At 35.0% G+C, this 20,186-nt stretch overlaps 1 protein-coding gene across 2 annotated transcripts in view; it reads right to left on the reverse strand.

The window, feature by feature from the left end:
• Positions 1–6,845: 6,845 nt before the first annotated feature.
• The window catches only part of EPHA7 (EPH receptor A7), a 169,967-nt gene continuing 156,626 nt past the window's right edge, over positions 6,846–20,186 (reverse strand). For both annotated transcript variants that reach the window (XM_030315988.1, XM_030315986.1), the window contains exons 13-17: positions 19,201–19,410; positions 18,332–18,481; positions 10,666–10,859; positions 9,251–9,406; positions 6,846–7,282 (exon numbers count right to left, since the gene is read on the reverse strand). In XM_030315988.1, coding sequence (XP_030171848.1) covers positions 7,168–7,282; positions 9,251–9,406; positions 10,666–10,859; positions 18,332–18,481; positions 19,201–19,410 — 825 coding nt within the window. In that variant the 3' untranslated portion in view covers positions 6,846–7,167. The remainder of the gene's footprint in view (positions 7,283–9,250; positions 9,407–10,665; positions 10,860–18,331; positions 18,482–19,200; positions 19,411–20,186) is intronic.

Consider the following 20,186-nt stretch of genomic DNA (forward strand, 5'->3'; position numbering starts at 1 on the left):
AGAAAACAATTTGAATTAATTTGCACTTCAAGGATTCTAAAATATTTATAGAGTGTCTACTGAGTGCCAGAAACTGCTAAGTCCCAAGGGACGTAAAACAAAGATTTCCATTTGGCTTCTGCCCTCCAAGAGTTCTTGATCCAGTGCGAGAGACACACATACAAATAATCTGACACAGCGAAGCAGCTTAAGCAAAGCCCAGGAAAGAAAATTCTGGCTGCGAGTTGGCAGAAAGTGAACACTTGGAGGAGGTAACTTCTGAGATGTGTCTTGAAGAGAGTGATTTCCCCCATTTAGAAAAGTGAGAGGGAATGAGAAAATGGAGAGTGAAGGTATGGAAGCACAGAGTACATTCTATGGCGCTGGTCCAAAAATGAAGAGTAATTAATTCATAATCCAGGCAACATTGCCGGACTGCAGTCCTTGAAACTTCTTTCCCACCACATCCTTTTCCTGGTCAGAATAGCCAATAGCTCTTCATTGCCTCTCTCTTTAAAGTTGGCTTCTCCCTTCCGGCTCTCTAGATTTCCTGTAATTTATCCCTGCCTTTTATATACACTTCAAAATCTGAAAGATGGAATTATTTGGTGTTTTCTGGCTTTGTTGTTTAAGTAGATCAGAGGAGATTTAGTGGCTCCTTGTTTTGCTGGCTCTCCACCACACCTGACCTAACAGGTAACACTTCTTTCTTTTTTTTTTTTTTTTTAATGTTTATTTTTGAGACAGAGACAGAGCGTGAGTCGGGGAGGGGCAGAGAGAGAGAGGAAGACACAGAATCGGAAGCAGGCTCTAGGCTCTAGCTGTCAGCACAGAGCCCGATGTGGGGCTCAAACACGGGAACCACGAGATCATGACTTGAGCAGAAGTCAGATGCTTAACAGACTGAGCCACCTAGGCGTCCCAGGTAGCTCTTCTTTGTGATGAGTGCAGCCATTGAACTAGCAGCAACAACCCATGCTTTCACTTTCCTCCATTTTTCAGGTCAAGCTAGGCAGGCCTATTTGTGGCATCAGGTTCCTGTTCTTTCCCAATTAAGTTGGGTTCTGGTGAATACAGACGGAGCATGGTGTGCAAATGGCGAAGATCTAGTGAAAACCTAAATTTACCATGATGCATGGCCAATAGATCCCACCCCCTCATCCCCCAGTAGATCCGTGAAAATACTTTGCAAATGTCAGAGCTGAAGAAATGTGTGGGTCTCTCTTCCCTCTGGAAAAAGCACATTTTAGCCTCATATTCTGTTCAGTTTTTTTATGTTAACAGTGTATGTATCTCTAGCAAATTGACAGAGGGATATCAGGTTAAACTTACAAATTTCTCTTTTAATTTGTTGCAGAGTCTATCCTATCAGTCTATCCTAGTGTAGAAAGTGTCTGCAAATTTACATCACTTTTTCAAAGCATTCTTGAGTTGTCTGCCTCATTTGTATGCATTGCAAAATATCTTTAAAAGCATGTGATTTATATGAACACTCGTTCTATATGTTTTACTCTACCTTTTCTCTACCTTTTTTACTAGAGTTTGTTGTCCAGTCATTGTCTTTAATTAGTTTTGGTTACACAGCGAAATGGCGAGATTTGAACAGCATATGTTTATTCGTTACTAAATTAGACCCAACATTACTTAAAACAAATGTGTTCATGAACATCTTTTATTAAGATCTAAGATTAACCACTTGTTTAAAAATATATGGTGCATTCTTTAATTATGTATAAAATCCACCAGTATACTTAATTAAAGGCTGCGAATTTCCAAAGGAAAACAAGAATAGTTTCAGCAGTAGCAACCTGGGATATTTGAAATTATGATGTACATATTGCAGGTTATATCTGATTGAGCTCTATTTGCTACTTCTCGAAGTTTGGAATAGACGACACCTCACTTGTTACCATCTCCAAAGCATCAGATGCTGGAAATTTAGAAATCCCTACTATTGTCACGTACTTAAAGAATTCCTAGTGCTGTTGCATACCTACAGAACACTTGAGCTACTTATTGCTACTTACCAAACTTTGTGCAATTGGTCCAATTAAATTAGATCAATTAATTAAATTTATTTTAACCTCAAGGTCAATCAGAAGAGGTCTTTTATTGTTTAATTATAGATTTAATTACATTCAATCATTGAACTTGAAAAAAATATCCCCTTACAGCACTTAACTCTAATGAGGCTCACAGAAGCAGTCCTGTTGAAATATTATATTCTCCTGCCCATATTTTTCAAGCTGAGATGTACTAGACAGAGCAGGATGAGCAGCAAGGTAACGGGTACTGAGGGGACACTGACACTAAGGCAAGAGGATGGTGTTTCCTTCAGAGCAGCTGGACCCTTTGCTAGTCCCCATGCACTGTCTCTTATCATCTGTTAGTATCAGTAGTTACGATCTTTTGCATTCAGGAATTAGATTACCTTTTGGCTTCATGTGTCTTCCTTTTCAGCAGCTTTGCTCAAAATTGATACTGAATTTTCAGTGCAGCTAGTAATGTAAAACAAAAGGTAAAAATAGGAGTTAAAAGTGCTTCAACGGGGGTGCCTGGGTGGCTCGGTCCATTGAGCAACTGATTCTTGATTGGGGTTCAGGTCATGATCTCACAGTTCATGGGATTGAGCCGCACACCCAGCTCTGTGCTGACAGTGCAGAGCCTGCTTGAGATTCGCCCTCCCTTTCTCTCTGCCCCTTCCTCCACTCATGCGCATGCTCTCTCTCTCTCTCAAAATAAATAGACATTTAAAAAATAAAAGTGCTTTCATAAAAGTTGTTACTGATGATCACCATGAGTTTAAAAAATCTATCTTTTCCCTAGTGAGAGAACTTGTATATCCTTGATGGTTTTATAATTCTGTAGGGAAATGAGTGCTGGTAGGATAACATATCTTGGTTCTACTTGTGAGTCCAGGCTTTAAGGGATCGTATGACTGCCCATCAGTGTTTCAGGCTGTATAATTATTATTCTGTGAAGTTAATGAGTGCCTTGCCTATAGAATAGTGAGGGATAGCTAAGACTTCAAGATGAAACTCTGCATTTTAGTCCAAACTAGCCTGAGCCTCAGCAGCACAAATGGTAAGCAGTGATAGCACCTCATCGGGTGTTAGTCTATTCTCATTGTTGAAAACATTTTTAGATAGTTGTTATGAATTTGTTAAGCTTAAAGTGGTGATACTGTAGCATAAAGAGTGCTTAGTTTTCTTCATTTCAGGGGCAAGCTGGAATGATCACCGAGTTGGTGTCAATGCTCAATGGGAAACATCCCGGTCAGACAGCCAGATTTATCACCTTTTCCGTTTGCTCTGGATCCTATGTTTGCATCCTGCAGCATCTTAAATGCAAAAACTCCCCAAGCTGCCATTGCATATCAAATTTCTAAAATATGTGTCAGGATCTAATGACAAAATATTTCCTTTCTCAGGCAAATATTCTTGTTAGTCCCATGTAGTTGTAGTTTCGAAAAAAGAAGAAAAAAGGTCTTAACTAAAATGTTTGATAGTATGGTTCTTTGAAGACATAGTCTTAACTTGTTATTCTGTAATAATTAGAGTGGAAGTAAGTCACTGTGAAAAAGAATGAAGGGAAGCAGTGGGTATTAATTTTCTTCCTATTCTTATTGGTCCACTGAAATATTTCAATGAAACCTTTACTCAAGACATCTCCTTTCACGATATCGTGTAAGAAAATAAATGAGTAAGGGACATAAAGGAACCCGCCAATGATTGGAGACAGGATTTTCTTTACATTGTCTAATAGACTCGTTTATTATTTTAAGCTGGTAAAAAGAGACTTATGATTCGTGTTGAAGAAAGAGTTATTTGTGCTTGATACATTAAAGACACTGTTCAAAAGCAGTTTGTCCTTATAAAAGGATGACCCCTGTAGTAATTCTTAGGCAAGGAGGGACAAATTCAACCAACAAAAAGCACATCTCGCCCCAAGTTCCCCATGATTTCTCCACATAGAGCAAAAAAATACACATCAGTAATTTATTTGAACATGCACATCAGTGAGCAGCACCGTTGTGGCTACTCAGGAAACAAAAGGGAGAATATCAGCATTACCTAAATTAAAAAAAAAAAAAAAAAAGAGGTGAAATACACCATTTTAATTGTCTTAAAAACACGGATAAGAGGAGCAATTAAAATATAGTCCTAAATAGTACTAGCTAATGTAGATTACATAAGTATACAATGTGATTCAACTAATAGTGCTCTGACAAGCATAAACCACCAGTCCCAGTAAACAAGGCCGATCAATTGCTGAGAAAATGTTAGATTCGGATGTAATAAAAGTTACTTTTATTTCAGTACTGAATGCAAAACACAAGTCGAGTGTGAAGACAGCATTCTAAAAAAGGTGGCTCTATTAAAGCAAGGAGGCCATTTCCTTTTGCATTTTTATAAGTTTTGAATTCAATTTTTGACGTTTGCTTTCTCTACCTTTCCTCCCCTGAGCACTAATTTATCAAAAAAAAAAAAAAAAAAGATTTCAAGGTGCAAGTTGTACATTCTTATCGTTATACCATTTCATCTCTTTCTGGAAGAGAGTATTACAATCAGCATTACAATGTTAATTCTTTTTCTCTGAATATTCGTTTCACATACATGTATTTCTAAATCATAATGTTGGTCCGGAAAAGAAACCTACAAACGAGAGAGTGATGTATTCATACACTTCCTATTGTGCTGTGTGTCTTTCCCATCCCTTCTCCCCTTTCCCTGTAAAGAGCTGTAAAAAATTTAAGGCAGATGAGGTATATTGCTGAAGAAAAAAGTTATTTTTGAAAAAAAACTCAAAAAAACTTTTATTCTGCCCTTCTACGCAAGAAAGACTACTCAACTATAAATCTAGTGCTAGAAAAAAGCAGGAAAGACACCGTTTGCATGTACCATACTATGTCTTCTATTTCTAGAATGGCTTTTTGTTAATTTAATTTTAATAGAAAAAATAAGCACCTTAAGCTATGAACAGGAAAAGAACTTCATTATTAGTGAGTTTAGAATCCAAACGGAATTAGGAACACTCACTCAACCTCTTTCACTCATTCTCTCAAAGGCCAATGCTACTGATTAGAATTGTAAAGTGCTGTACTCAGTATAAACACTTGTATACACTGCAGACACTGAAAAATAACCCTCAAGCACATTGTGTTATAGTTCCAAAAATATATTTACAGTCTATTACAAAGATTACAAATGGAAGTGTCTAGGTGACTGTATTATGCTAATTAAAATTATTTTACAGATTATTTTGTTCCTTAGGGACAAAAAACATTTTAGTGAAATTAAAATGATTTTTCTCGTCAATTGAAAAATAAATTAAAATATCAAATAACACTGTACAGTGATTTAAAAGAAAAAAAAAGGGTGGGGAGGGGTTTGGGAAGCAATCCATTTGAGTTTTTCTATAGCCATCTTTGGTCCTAAATGTGGGAAAACACATTATGTAGCACTGAAAATACCTGTTCTTTTGTGATGCTCTGCAAGTAAAATAGAAAAATATAGTGCATTTTCAATGTATTCAGAGCCCACTACAGAGAAATGTGTGTACAAAACAAGACAGTATAAATAAAATTTACAAGTTTTACAAAGGAACATTTACAGGTTTTTGTTTCTGTTATTTGTTTGTTTGTGGATGCCCACATTATCAAACAAGACCAATTATGACCGATCCCTGGGATCTTTCTCTATTAAAATCATTATAAACAGCCCAATTCTCTTTGGAAGTACAACAGTTCAATTCTGGGGTAGTTCATGATTTTCATAACTTTGAAAGCATTACTCACAATATGTATACATTCCTGAAATATCTATAAAGACACATTTAATTATTGCTTATGAAATTCTAACACAGTAATCAAATAATATGGTTTAATAAATAAAGCTTAAAAAAAAAAAGCCAGATCCTTCACCTCTTCCTTACACGGTAAAAAGAGTTCTTTCATTTAATAAGTTTCTTACATCAGCGTTCACAAATAAAAGACTTTTTTAAAAACTGCAGTGATGATATTCTGTGCAGCAAATCTGTTTTTAAAAGGTGAAAATGTGAACTGCCCCTTTTCTCATGCTTCCGAGTTCTAATATAAAACTTACTCCTTTCTTTTTGTGTTTGGACTGCATTAAACAGAATAGGATATAAAATATATGTCAACTATTTCTCCTAAATTTCCTAATGTCTCAACATTGAAAAAAATCTCGATGTGCTCAGATTAAATTTTAGATAACACTGGATAGTTCTTGCTCTCAGAGACTTGCCTTCACCCACACTCTTTAGATGAAGCGCCTCGTTTTTTTTTTATAGTCGTAAACCTACAATTTGAATTTTTTCATTAAATTCTGTCTAGTAAAATCACTCTATAAACAATCTGTTAAAAGTGCCTTATAGTATTTATGGATCATTATTGCTTTTTTCATTGAAAAGATAGTGTGTTGTCTGATCTTTACAAAAAAATTTCTTTTTAAAAAATACCAGAGCTCTTGGCAACTTGCGTTTTCTTGACTACCTGCCAATTAGCAAACGATATCAAAACAGCACTAATTAAACAAAATAAAATGGCACAAAAAAGGATACCAATGTTCTGACGGAGATATATCTTCAATCATGCTATGGTTTTGTTTTGTTTTTGTTTTTGTTTTTAATTTTGGATTCTTTCAAAGGTACCCAGTATAGTAATGTGTCATAGGTTAACACTAAAAAGGTCCAAAGCTATAAACAACTTTCTAAAACAAAGTCCTTATGAAGAATAAACACAAATGATTTTAAAAAGGAATCGTCTGAAATCACATATTTAAGGAAAATATTTCATTGATTTTAACAATAAGATCATGAATTTATTTGACAAATATATTCTTTCTTAAATTCTTTATGTACATTTTAAAAAGTCTATAAGATAAAAAGGAGGTTAGAGAGCTCAAGGTGTTTGGATGTTTTCAGGTAGTACTTTGTTTATTGTCACTGCTGTTTTCCTGGCCACCAGGGGTGGATCCTAAATTCCCTTTTTATGTGTTCTGGTGGCACTTAGGAGTTCAAGTCTGTAGGTGCTTCTTAAATCTTCTCTTCACTGTAGGAAGGACCCAGGACATCAACTGTCTTCTAGCAGCATTTCTTATGCATATCCCGAAGGCCAGTACTGTTCTCTCACAGTCCGTGATCTCCCTCATAAGGGAGAAACGCTAATCACACTTGGATGCCAGTTCCATGTAAATGGAGCATTTGTGCTCTCATAGTCTGAATGCTGCTCATGATTTTCTTTTGATGGCCAACCAGTGTGATCCCTAAACTCATCACATCCCTGAAAAAGACAAATGCATTTTTTTATTAGTTACCTTTCAACGAGTGGATTTGGTACTAAACTGTCATCAGCTCTTTAATTAAAACATCTGTTTATCGTAGGCAAACAGATCTTATCTTAGTGGTCTTGGGTATTATGATCATATCCCCGCAGCGGGTCTGACTGGCAAACTTCATCGGCATGTTCCTTCCTAAGAACTTAACTTCTCCGGCTCTTGATTTGCCACAGGTTGTCTTTACACTGATTTGAAATTTTGTAACACAAATTATCACAGTCTTAAAATTATTATTAATTTAAGATTAGGAAATGTTATTTGAAATGCTGTATTCTTGAACCTGAGCGAAGTTCAAAATTTTTAATTGTTACAGTAGGATGGAGGATGAATGTAAACATTTTGGGGTCTAGTAAATCAAGAATCGTCAATGATCACAAAAGATTTATCCTGAGTTTAATTATCACGTGGCGATTCTGTGCATATTATTGATTGTATACTCAACTCCATTTCAGTTTAATCATTTGCCTACATTTTAGAAAAAAAATTATTTTCTAAAATGTGCAATATCTATGTTAAATAGTTTAAATTTGACATATACTGTGTCTGTGTATGTACTTTTACCTTTCCTAATAGCCAGAAGGACTGAGCTTAGTTAGGTATTTGCAAGCAGCTAAAATATAGCAACAGTACAATACTCCAGTATTCCATAGTAGGGGTCCAAGAAAACTTTGAGAAACATCATTTTTCAGGGAAGTAGATTTCTTTGGAGAGAGAAGGTGCAATTATGCCAGCTCTACCCACATGGTGACTAGGAGTAAACCCAACAAGACAGCACGCGCATGCTTAAATTCACGTGGGTGCCACCTCCCGGCACGCCAGAAAAGAGTAGCTGATTGCTGGCCTTCTCATCTGAAAAACGTGAAACCCTTTGCACAGAAGTTCACAAACTGGATCCACTAACAGATCCTTGATAATTGCTTCCCATTTTCAAACACGTTGGCCGAGAGGAACCTCATTGCCCATAAGACTTACGCTGCAGCACATGAAGCTGAAGTTCAGAGATAGTAAGTGGATTTCCTAAGACCACATAATCAGTGTGGGAGCCAGAAAGGAAAATTTGTTCTTTTTACTTTCAGTTCATAGCAATTTTAAAAATTGCTTTATTGTCATTCTTTGGGTTAAAAAAATGGGGGCACCTGGGTGGCTCAGTTGGTTAAGCATCCAACTCTTGGTTTCAGCTCAGGTCATGATCTTACGGTTTCATGAGTTTGAGCTCCATGTCGGGCTCGGCGCTGGCAGTGTGGAGCCTGCTTGGAATTCTCTCTCTCTCCCTCTGCCCCTCTCCCACTTGTGCTGTCTCTTTCAAAATAAATAAATGAACTTAAAAAAATGAATCAATCACACACCTTCCAAAACACAGGTTAAATTCTTAGTTACAGTTAACTGAATTAAGCCTCCTTTGACCTCTTCAGAAAGTGATCATATTGGATGTCAAAGTGGATGCGGTATTGGGTATGAAGCTTTGAGTTTTTCATGTCATGCAAACATGGTGAAAGAAATCCTCTTTTGCAATGGAGGAAGTTTCCTCAGTGGACAGGCACCTAAATGATACATGGTTAAGGAAAGAGGCTCACTCTGTGGGGCTTAGAATACTGGCTATGGAGACAAATTAGCTACCACTTACTACTTGAGTCAGTTTAGGGATAATATTTAAATTCTCTGAGCCTGCACCTTGCTGTGTATAAAGCTATTGACATAATAAAATTATTGCTGTGAGAGTTTAAAAATACACTGTAAGTTCAAAGGTCTATTTAGCATAATACCTGGCACATAGTGGACACTTATTAAAGAGATGATTTTCTCTCTGATTTTGGGGTTTACAACCTCTGTAATTTATGGACAATGACCTGATGTATAAATCTTGGAATGTACTTAATAAATGATTAAATAGAATTTTGAGAGTTTCAACTTACTCAATAGTCATCCTGGCCACAGATTCAAGGGAGTTGTAGCCAGCTGCCGTGAAGTTATCTTTATATCTTTCCATCTTAATAGCCTGTAGCCATTCTCCAACTGAACAAAAGGTAGTAAAGTCAGGAGTGTTTTGATCCAAAAGAGGGCTTATTGGCCTAGATAAAATGAAACAGAAAAGCAAATTTTTTTCATGAACTACTAAAGGAAGAATGTCTTGGCTCATAAAAAAATAAGGGTAAAAGAATAAAATTACATATTCTAATTGATGTTGTAGTAAAAAAATAAACACATATGTTAACGAAAATATAATGTGTAGGGGCATGTGGGTGGCTCAGTCAGTCGAGTGTGTGACTCCTGGTTTCGGCTCAGGCCACGATCTCATGGTTTGTGGGATTGAGCCCCATCTCAGGTTCTGCACTGACAGCGTGATGCCTGCTTGGGATTCTCTCTCTCTGCCCCTCCCCAGTTCGTTCCCTATCCCTCTCTTTCTCAAAATAAATAAATCAACATTAAAAAAAATAAAAAAATCTAACGTGTAAAGGTTGCCCAATAACTACAAAATCCACAATTTACATTTTGGTTGGATTTGACGACCACCATTGCATCTTCCATGTACTTCTAAAAGTACAGCTAACAGTATTTGTAATCAGTACACATTTCTTTATTCATTTGTTTCTCCAAAAGTAACTGGGAGTAAAAGAAGCACATTTGGTTGTGGACTAACTTGTTCAGACCACGTGGTGTTATTGAGAACATTATGTGTTCTCCGTACTAATGGCACCCTTGTAGTGCCTACTGAGCTCATATACCTCCACAAGGGCTTAATGACCAGTACAGACAAGAGCATCAGCATGACTCAGAAGTTAAAGCTTATTAATTTCTAATACACCTTCAATGGAGTAAGCCAAGCACAAATAATGCATGGAGTGCTTCGGACTCTTTTTAATGAGTACACCTCTTTAATCATGTATTGAATTACTTTCATAAACCTTAACTTCATAGAATCATTTTACTAAATAGCTTAAAGCAAAACAAGAAAATATATTATGCAAAAAAGTAAAGCACTAGTAATAAAATCCCACATAATACTAACGATGATTTGAAAATGTGGAACACCACCTGATCATAAAATTCCAGTTTAGAAAGTCTTCTAAAATGATGGCCAACGATATCTACCATAACTTTTAAGAAAAACAAAAGGCAATAACAATAGGTCCCTTTAAACACTAGTTAATTAAGGTAAGCCAGATATCTGAAAAGAAAAAATAAAGACTTTGGTAAACACAATAAATTTAACATGGATATATAGTTTAACACAAGTGTCAATTTGCCATTGGGTTAGGACTGAGGAGACAGAAGGTTTAAGTGAGTATTTGAATGTCTCCCAGAGTCCATTCCCTTAGGTATTTCTTACCTACTACAAGTTCCCAGGGGTGTTTTCAGACTATTTGGGTTTCGAATCATTTTATCTAGAATTCCAACTATCTGTTCAAATTTTGGCCTTTCAGCACGTTCCTTTTGCCAACAATCCAGCATCAACTGGTGAAGGCCAGCCGGGCAGTCCATGGGTGCTGGTAAACGATAACCTTCTTCTATTGCTTTTATAACCTAATAGCCAAAGGGACATTAAAAATATTACTAATTGAGGCTCAATGATAATAAAATGAATTGTTCAGTAGGCAAAGCGATTTATCCAGATAAGATTGAAGCACATCTTGAAGCATTGCAAAAGACATATTTTTCCCCAAACATCTATGAACCTTAAATATGTTATCAAGGGGTGCATGAAGAGCACGATATCATGACACTTCCTAGTTAATTCTGCAATAGGGAGCAATAATTAAAGTCACTCAGGGTGCAATAGATGGAAAACTACTAATGTCATCCCAGAGGTTTTGAAAGTGGAATATGTTATGAAACCATTTTACTTGTATATAGCTGTACATGTACATATTTGTCTATTAATCTATGAATTCTTCAAGTTGTAAGAGGAAGGTCTCAGTTACCCCGAATTTAACCCCCAAAAGTGTCACTTTTTGCAGAGTTCAAATGACACTTTCAAACAAGATATCAAAATGCAGAATGTACTATGTTAGAAAATATTACCAAGCACACTATCACTTTAAATATCATGGAGCCTATATACTTATGAAATATATAGTGTTATATAGTGGTGTGCTGGAGCGAATAGCATACAGTGGTTCATAAAGGTGACTGCATCACTTTCCAACTCCAAGTTTAGTGACCTCACACTGGAAGACTGAAATCAGCTTTGGGGAAGAGGATGGGAGAAGGGTTACACCAGGAAATCGGGGAAGGCTACAAGTTAGTGCTTTCCCAGAGTGCTGGTTGTTAAACTTTTACTAGCACATCACTGTATGTGATAGTGCTAATACACTATCTAATAACAGCCTAAACACTATAACAAGCTTTGAATGTTCATGAAAAATAAGTCTCCATAAACATTGGTACATGGCAATCAAAAAGTCTGAAAGTTTATTATTCAGACTTATTGTTTGTTTGTTTATATGGAAAGCAAGATTTGACGCTAAAAGCCAGAAACTGTTACAAATCTCAGCAGCACAGGAAAATAATTACCAAGGCAAACAACACAAATAAGAGGGACTTGTAAAACATTAGAGTAATATCAAGGGGAATTAACAAATCATTTTTGATACTGACTGATATAATAGCAGTAGAAATGTAAGAAAAAAGTGACTCTGGAAAAAACAAAGAGGAAACCTTGGGTTTCTGAAGAAAATAAAGGCAAAAGTAGGCAGACAAAAGCTGGCTTTAAGAAATGTTGATTAACATGGGTGCCTGAGGGGCTCAGTCGGTTAGACTTCCGACTCTTGGTTTCAGCTCAGGTCATGATCCAGCGGTTGGTGGGTTCGAGCCCTGCATAGGGCTCCACGATGACACTGTAGAGCCTGCTTGAGATTCTCTGTTTACCTCTCTCTGCCCCTCCCATGCTCGCACTCTCTCTCTCTCTCTCTCAAAATAAGTAAATAAACTAAAAAAAAAAAGAAATATTGATTAACAATATTTGTAGGGAAACATATCCCTAAGATGCTTGTTGACATTCCAGAATAACACATTAAAATGTAAAAGGTTGCAGATGGAATGAATAAAGTAGCTGGCATCAACAAGTTCTACAGAAAATCCTTTGTATAGGAAAAAAAAAGTACACTTTAAGAAAAATCTCTATATGCAAATTGATCAAATTTAAAAGGTAAATAGATTAACCTAATAATAGCAATTTTTGAAAAATATTATAAGGTACAATTCTTAGTTGAAATTCTCCCCTGAATACTATGTTATATATCCTATACATCAGTTTACTAGATGTCTTCAACTGAATTTCCTATAAGCATCTCATACTCTATTTATAATTGAATTTCTCGCCTTCCCTAAAACCTTTTACTAATCAATTAATGGCCTTTCCAGTCATCACACCCAGAAAGCTGACGTGAGAACAGTTGTAGATTCCTTCTATGTACAGCAAATTAGTCACCACTTTCTGATGATGCTCCTTCTTAAATGCATACATGTTCAAATAAGAGAAGTACTTTAGTTTGAATAACAATGATGGAGAAAAAATCCTTATACTTAAGTGACCTTAATCAGTGTTGGTATTGAATGCCAATGAAGGACAAAGGACAGAATTTTAAGTGTCCTTGTTTATGATCCCATTGCTACAAAGGTTGTGTATCTTGTAAGCAGTCCTCTAAAATACCCCAAACTTCAGAAAGCTTTACATCACACAAACAAACACAATGGTAACTCTGTAAAGATCACAAATATACAATTATAGGAGAAATTAAATTAAAAAAAAAACTGTATTAAATGCAAAGAATTTTCCATGGCTTTGTATAACATTCCAGCGACAGCCCTACACTTGGATTCAATGGGGCTCTATGTTACAAAACTTAAATGCAAGTAAAAATAATGTACTTTGGAAAGCTCCGTTAAGTTATTTAAATAGTGACTTAAATTGTGAAAAAGTAAATAAACAACTTCTAAAATTTAATGTATTCAAAATGACTAAATAATACAATTGAGAGGCATTTTTTTAATTGGGAAAAGAGTGGCTTTACTTATATTTGAGGTTGCTTATATTTGAACAGAAGCAGTATCTTTCTGATTTGGCAGGACAAGTTCCCATGCTCATAACATTAGTGCAATCCTTATTATTTTCCATCACCTTCTAACAATATTCCTGCTTGTAATTTGTCTTCAGATGTCTAGAAAGTAACAATGCACATAGAATCATCTTTCCTTTGTTCTTTCCCTCTAAATACTCTTTTAAGATGCAAATCTAGGGGCACCTGGCTGACTCAGCCATGGAGCATGCAACTCTTGATCTTGGGGTTGTAAATTCGAGCCCCAGATTGGATGTAGAGGTTACTTAAAAATAAGATTAAAACATAAAATAAAGTATAAATCTAAATCTGGTCACAATCCTCCTGACATTAATATTCCTCAGCAGCTCTCCAAGCCTTCATAAAAACATTTAGAATTCTTCATCTCTGAGCACAATATGTATTTAAGTCTTTGTGCCAATGAACATAATACCATTAAATGACTCTTAAAGGAATGAGTTAGTGAACCTCTACAGTTGTCCTTTTGCATTATACTCTATTATTATGGCAGGAAAACATTTATTTCAGCATAAAATGAAACATCTGGCTTTCAAAGATAGATACAGTGGTGGATACATTTTTAAAGGAATAGCAGCTAAGGATAGAATTTAAAATAAGAGATGTTCTCGATTGGGAATGGACTTTGGGAACCTAACGTTCCCATTAACAATCATGCACCTACCTATGGGAGCACTAGTGATAATTGCTGGGAACCTTCTACAGAGCATAGGCTGGCATAATCCAAGCATACATACCCTTTGAGGGTAAACCTGCTGATGAGGGGTGATTCAGGCACACACTGAATCTAGAAATTCTGCAGTTTGTATTTGGTTAGCTGCATTTTACTTCCAATTGGGAAAGCAAGAAGTACTTTCTGCAAATAGTTATTCATGTTTGGAAACAACAAGGCACATGGGTAAAATGGTTAAACTTACACTTCTTAGAGCATTATGTTATTATTCACAGAATTCATTTAGAAGATCTTTTTGTGAAATTTCTAGAAACCCGTTGGACAGGGATTTACCTGTCCAGATCTAGCCTTAATATTCTAATAAAAGAAAAAAGAAAAACATTAAGCAATTTCTAATTCTAGATAGGTCCTGGATTCATAGGAAGTAATGGGTAAATGACATTTATAAAAGACCACTGGGATATAATAGGAAGCATGGCCTTAGTATATACTGTAAAGAAATACTTGGAAATAAAAATAAAAGTTGCTTGCTGCGAAGTGTTTCAGTATTATTAGGGTATGACCATTGTAATTAGAGGAAAAAGAACACAGAATGACCCCATGATAATGGGCTGGTAATAACTCAAAATGGGATCTAACATGAAGGACTTCTTCTCTTTGCTCATGCTCATCTCCATTCCATTAACCTCACAATAATGTATGACCCACAGTTCATGCAATTAAATATTTTGGACTCCAAGTATGGGATTATGGCAAAGTTTTACCAAAACAATCACAATTTTGTTTCTATTGTAACATAAAAAATACAAAGTCATAAATTAGTGGTGACTTTCAAAAGGGAAAGTTGAAGGCTCACAATTTAACTGAGAGCAAATTTAGTTAAAGTGTATTATTATATTTTTGAAGCTCTTAAATGTCTTTCAATGACCCACTTTAAGAATTTATCTTTATGTCCAATATTTTTATGGAAACTTAATTTTTCTTTACCATCTTTATGACTACCTACTAGTTAAACTAACAATGCATTAGCTTAGCTTAAAGTGAAAAGAAATGACTTTGTTGAGTACTATAAACAGAAAAAAAATGTAATCTACCTAAAGAACGTCAAAATATGAGGGTAACTATTTGAACTAATTAAGACATACATTTAATTAAAACACAGCTGCTGTGAATGCCAAAGAAGAATATTTTCAATTTCTGTAATGTTTATTATGTTTGACTGAATGTACATATATAAAGAACTTTCTTTGAAAAGCCATTATGGAAAGTGCTAAACATCTGCAGATTTTTAAGAATGAAAATTAGAAATTTCTTTGGGACATTCACTCTCAATTGTAATAGCAAATAACTAAATTCTAACTGCTTCCATTGCAGTGAAAATTCAAGAAAGCTGTAAGTATGTCAAAATACAGTAAGAATCCATTCAAGTGTTAATCAAGTGATACCCTGTTTGGATATGGGTATCATCATACACATACTTACATACTATCTTTTCCCAAGTTCTTCTTGCTCATTGCCCTGTCTAGGATGCAGATAAAGCCTTCTGGAAACTATCTACCTCACTGACTTCTATAATACCCTTGTCTGTTCAGAGTGATCACAGACACTTCCCTTTATTCAGCATTCAGCCTGGAACTTGGGGGATTTGTTTACAAATGTAACCATCAATTTACATCTTGTTCTCATGATGTCTTAGGAAAAGTCTTCTAAAATCCAAGGCATTTGAAATTCAAAGGCTTTCTAAAATCCCTGACAAATTACTAGGAACTAAGTTTGAACAATGTAAAGTTAATTAATTCACTTAATAAATGAATCTAAACTAATTAAAAAATTAATATCTAGGAAGATCTGTTGAAAGCAAACTTCCCACTATCTATTCACACATTTACAGGATTTTCATATGTGTCAGGGGATTGTCAGAACTCCTCAGTCTTTCCATGAACTCCTACCAGAGATTTCAAGTAAAAAAGCTTTTATCTAGGGAATTTTTTGCCAGAATGAAATTCATTATTTTGAATTATTCATTTTTTTCAACATTTGCATTTTGAAATGTATACATATAATTGCTCAAATAGCACTTTAACAACATTAAGTATAAAATAATGAATATTATCCTATAAGAGGAATAGTAATATAAATTTCACTATAAAACTGAGCTGTATAGGTAATCCCTTACTATTATACAAACTGGTGTATGATTTATAATTCAGACCTTCAAAATTACAAAAAAGAAGAAACTTGGTGTTAAATGTTCTAGGTTGGAAGTAAATGTCACTGTAGACATAATAATTTAATTTGATCAGTACAAATATTTATTAATTCTTGTTCTACTAATTATATATTTTCACATTTCATTTTCAGGAAAGACAAACAATATTTATGGAATTCTAAAAATTAACATTGAAGATTTTCTTTTCTTCTTCACCCTTTCTATTACTTGTTTTCAGAAGTTAAGTGAACTTTGAATTTAAGTCATCTTATATTCCTGTCATTCCCTTTATGTTTGAATCTAGTACAGAAGGAAGGTGTCAAAAGAAATGAAACTCCACTGAGTGTCTGGGGAATGTAAATATTTCTCTTTCTCTGCCCCAAGGATTTGTTTGCCCACATTTTGACAGTCCATGAAATCTTTGACACTGAGTCCTGTCAAATATTAACAACTTTGCCTCTGCCAAACAGACTCATCATTTAGACTTTTATCTTTGGAAAACCAAAACCAAAACCAAAAAAACAAAAAAGTTTCATGTCATCCCTCAGTTCAAAACACCAAAAGATTTAAATGACTTAAAAACGTCACCTTGTCAGGCTGTGAATTTTGCAGTTCATTCAGAAATTTGTGGGAAGATTTACTGAAAACAACCTCACCAACAAACAATCTGATTTCAGGTGTCAAAAAATAAGTATCTACAAGTTTTAAAACCATAGGAGTTTGATATGGTAAATTCTAAAATCTAAATCCAAAATGCTGATTTTATGTAACAATGTTCATGACCTATTTTTGAAAAATAACTCGATTTTAATTTTAGTCACCTTCTATTGCTGTCCATGTTTATAGTACTTCGAGAACTGACTATTCCAGTTTGCTGGTCACATCCGTCTTTTAATGGCGATACAGACTTTCCTCAAGCACCACTTATTTCTTTACTCTTTATGAACATGCATTTGTACCATTTCTAAACTCCTTCATAAAAGCCTTTCATCAATTTGCCACAACTTAATCTGCATATCAAATCACTACCAGTGTGCACAGCTCTGTTCTAGGACCGGGAATCTATTTGGTTGGTCTCCACACACTTGGCTAAGTTTTAGCTTCTGGACCGTCCAATACGCCTCTTTGGAAAATTCTCTCACTAGCTATGGCCAAAGTCTTCTCCAGATTGCTAGCTCAAATCCAGGGTACCTTCCTAGATTTTATACTTGCTCTACTTTCATCTAGATTTCACTCACATTTTCAGTAGGTTGGACCATATGAATCTGCCAGTATTTAAAAGTTTCTGACATGCAAAAATGCCTGTTTCATCAAATTCAACCTAATAGAAGCCAATATTCACTTGCATTTATGCTGTATTGTTTTGTAAGTGGTCTCTTGGTGTGACATGTATACCCCCAAGAACTGCTATCTCCTTTTTTCTCAATGCATCACAGCATGTTTTATGCCTTAGTATGCAATAGGATACATATTTAACAAGTACGAAGTTTTTAGGAATTTCCAAAAGTACTCCCATTGTGATTAGATTCTAAAATATCACCATGGAACACCTACCAGCGTTGAGCATAAGATTTAGTTTGTCTCATGAAATTAAAATTTAATCAAATCAACCAACAGTAGACATGTTAAACAGATTTTCTGAGAACATTAAAAGAAAAAGAAAGATAAGCTTCAAAGACAAAATAAAACACAGGCTTCCTGCCTCCCCTCTGCAAATGACTCCTTTACTCAGGTGACTTTCCCACTACAGTTCTACAAGTACAGCATCATTATCATTATTCAGGAAAAAGATAGTGGACATATCCTTTGTATCTACTGAGAGGATATTTTCAAAAAAAGGAAAGACAATCTTCAAAGTGAAGTTAATTGAACCACTAATTTATGGTCATTTTTGTGGGAATAATTGTGAAAACTCAGCAGTCATATTTTTATAATTCTATAAAACTTTCTTCTTATGAGCCATTCGTTACCAACATGTTCCAATAACAATGGATATTAATGTATGAAATCCTTTTTGTTTAAATAGTGTAACACCTACATCTTGATTTGACATGTCCCAATAAGGTCTCTCTCCATAAGACATAACTTCCCACATAACTATTCCATAGCTCCATACATCACTGGCTGATGTGAATTTCCGGTACTGGATGGCTTCAGGTGCTGTCCACCTTACTGGAATTTTTCCACCCTGTTATAAAAGAAATTGAAATTTTAAATATGCATAATAACTTATAAATCATTTATAGCAGAGCTATAAAGCTACAGTTAAACATTTGTATATTTGGTTAGTAATTCAGCAGTATCACATCTATCCATCTTGAATCTCTCTAAGTGTATTTAAAGTTACTAATCTGTTTTTAAAATGTCATTACAAGTTTTCATTTTTAAGGCGACTCAATTTAATGGGCCCTTAGGTGGTCTTAGGCCATGAGTCTAGTCAAAAGACAATGACAAATTAGGCAACATAACTATTAAAATGGAATGAAATATGGGGACTTCAACTAAATCCTCATGTATTTTCCTTTCTGCTAATTTCACAAAAGTTGTAAGAATTAGCATAGATAATATTCTGTTAAAATCTATTTATTTAAAATGGGACTATATTTCTCTGCTACAATTATGAGAGCTAGCAACTAGATGTTATTGTATAAAACCGAATGTTATGTATATGAACACCCTGCTATAAGAGAAGCATGTTGCCATTCTTATCTCACTTCTTCTCAGTCTGTATGTAGAGTGGAAACATAACGACATTTCCTCCAAAAGGAAAAAAGAAAACCAGCAACAACAAAAAGCTGAGATCTATTTGCGTCTTTTCCACTGTGTAGCTTTGTATTATTAAGTCCTGCTTTCTTGGTAGGAAAATCTCGGGAATATGAAGAGGTGCAGTAAGGGACTTTTCCTTACAGTCGTTGTATAGACAGCTTCTGGATCATCCTCTATAACCCGGGACAGGCCGAAATCTGACACTTTGCAAACAAGATTGCTGTTGACAAGAATATTGCGAGCTGCAAGGTCTCTGTGAACATATCCCATATCGGCCAAATATCTCATTCCAGCAGCAATTCCTCTCAGCATTCCTACTAACTGAATGACTGTAAATTGCCCGTCGTGTTTCTACAGGAAGACAAGAATAAACATCCTTTAACTCTACTTTCAAAGGGAAAAATTACCATTAAAAATGTCTGCACGCTAGTGATTTACTATAGTATAATAAGAATTATTATATTATCTATAGAATATAGACATGTGTGAAATATAGACATTTGTAAAAAAAAAAAAAACAAGTGTTGATTCAACAGACAGCCAAATAATACAAAATAGACTTTTGATAATTGTTTAGTTATTTACATTGATATGTTATTTTTATTGCTTGAAAATAGCATCAGGTTACGCAGATCCAAAAGTATGCACTGATTTTTGAGACGAAGGTAGAGAATGGAATATCCAAAAATACTATCTTTGACAACTAAGTGTTTTTCCACTTGCTAAAATATTATATAAGTAATCTAGAAATGTATAAGGGGATGAACATATGTATTAAGATTTATTTTCTCCAAATGATAAAAAAGAGAAAGGAGACATTTTTTGATTAAAGGTGAAGAGAAACTAAGAAGTAGGAAATGATGATGCTGGCTGACTTTGTTTGCTTTTTATATTTTTCCCGGTTTGCGGTTTGGTTATCGGTAGGAACATTTCTTGCAACAAAGATTCTCTAAAACAGATGTGCCAGCAAATGGGATCGAGAGCTCTTTGCAACCAGACTGGCAACCATATATTTCTAACCCATTTTTAACTCACAGATTTCTCCAACTGAATTATAAATACAGTGCATGAGGATATTGATTTGAGTTGATAACCTTTCCAGGTGATGCTTTATTCCCAAGAGTTGA

Source organism: Lynx canadensis, chromosome B2 (genome assembly GCF_007474595.2).
Source record: "Lynx canadensis isolate LIC74 chromosome B2, mLynCan4.pri.v2, whole genome shotgun sequence".
In the NCBI taxonomy this organism is placed as follows: Eukaryota; Metazoa; Chordata; class Mammalia; order Carnivora; family Felidae; genus Lynx; species Lynx canadensis.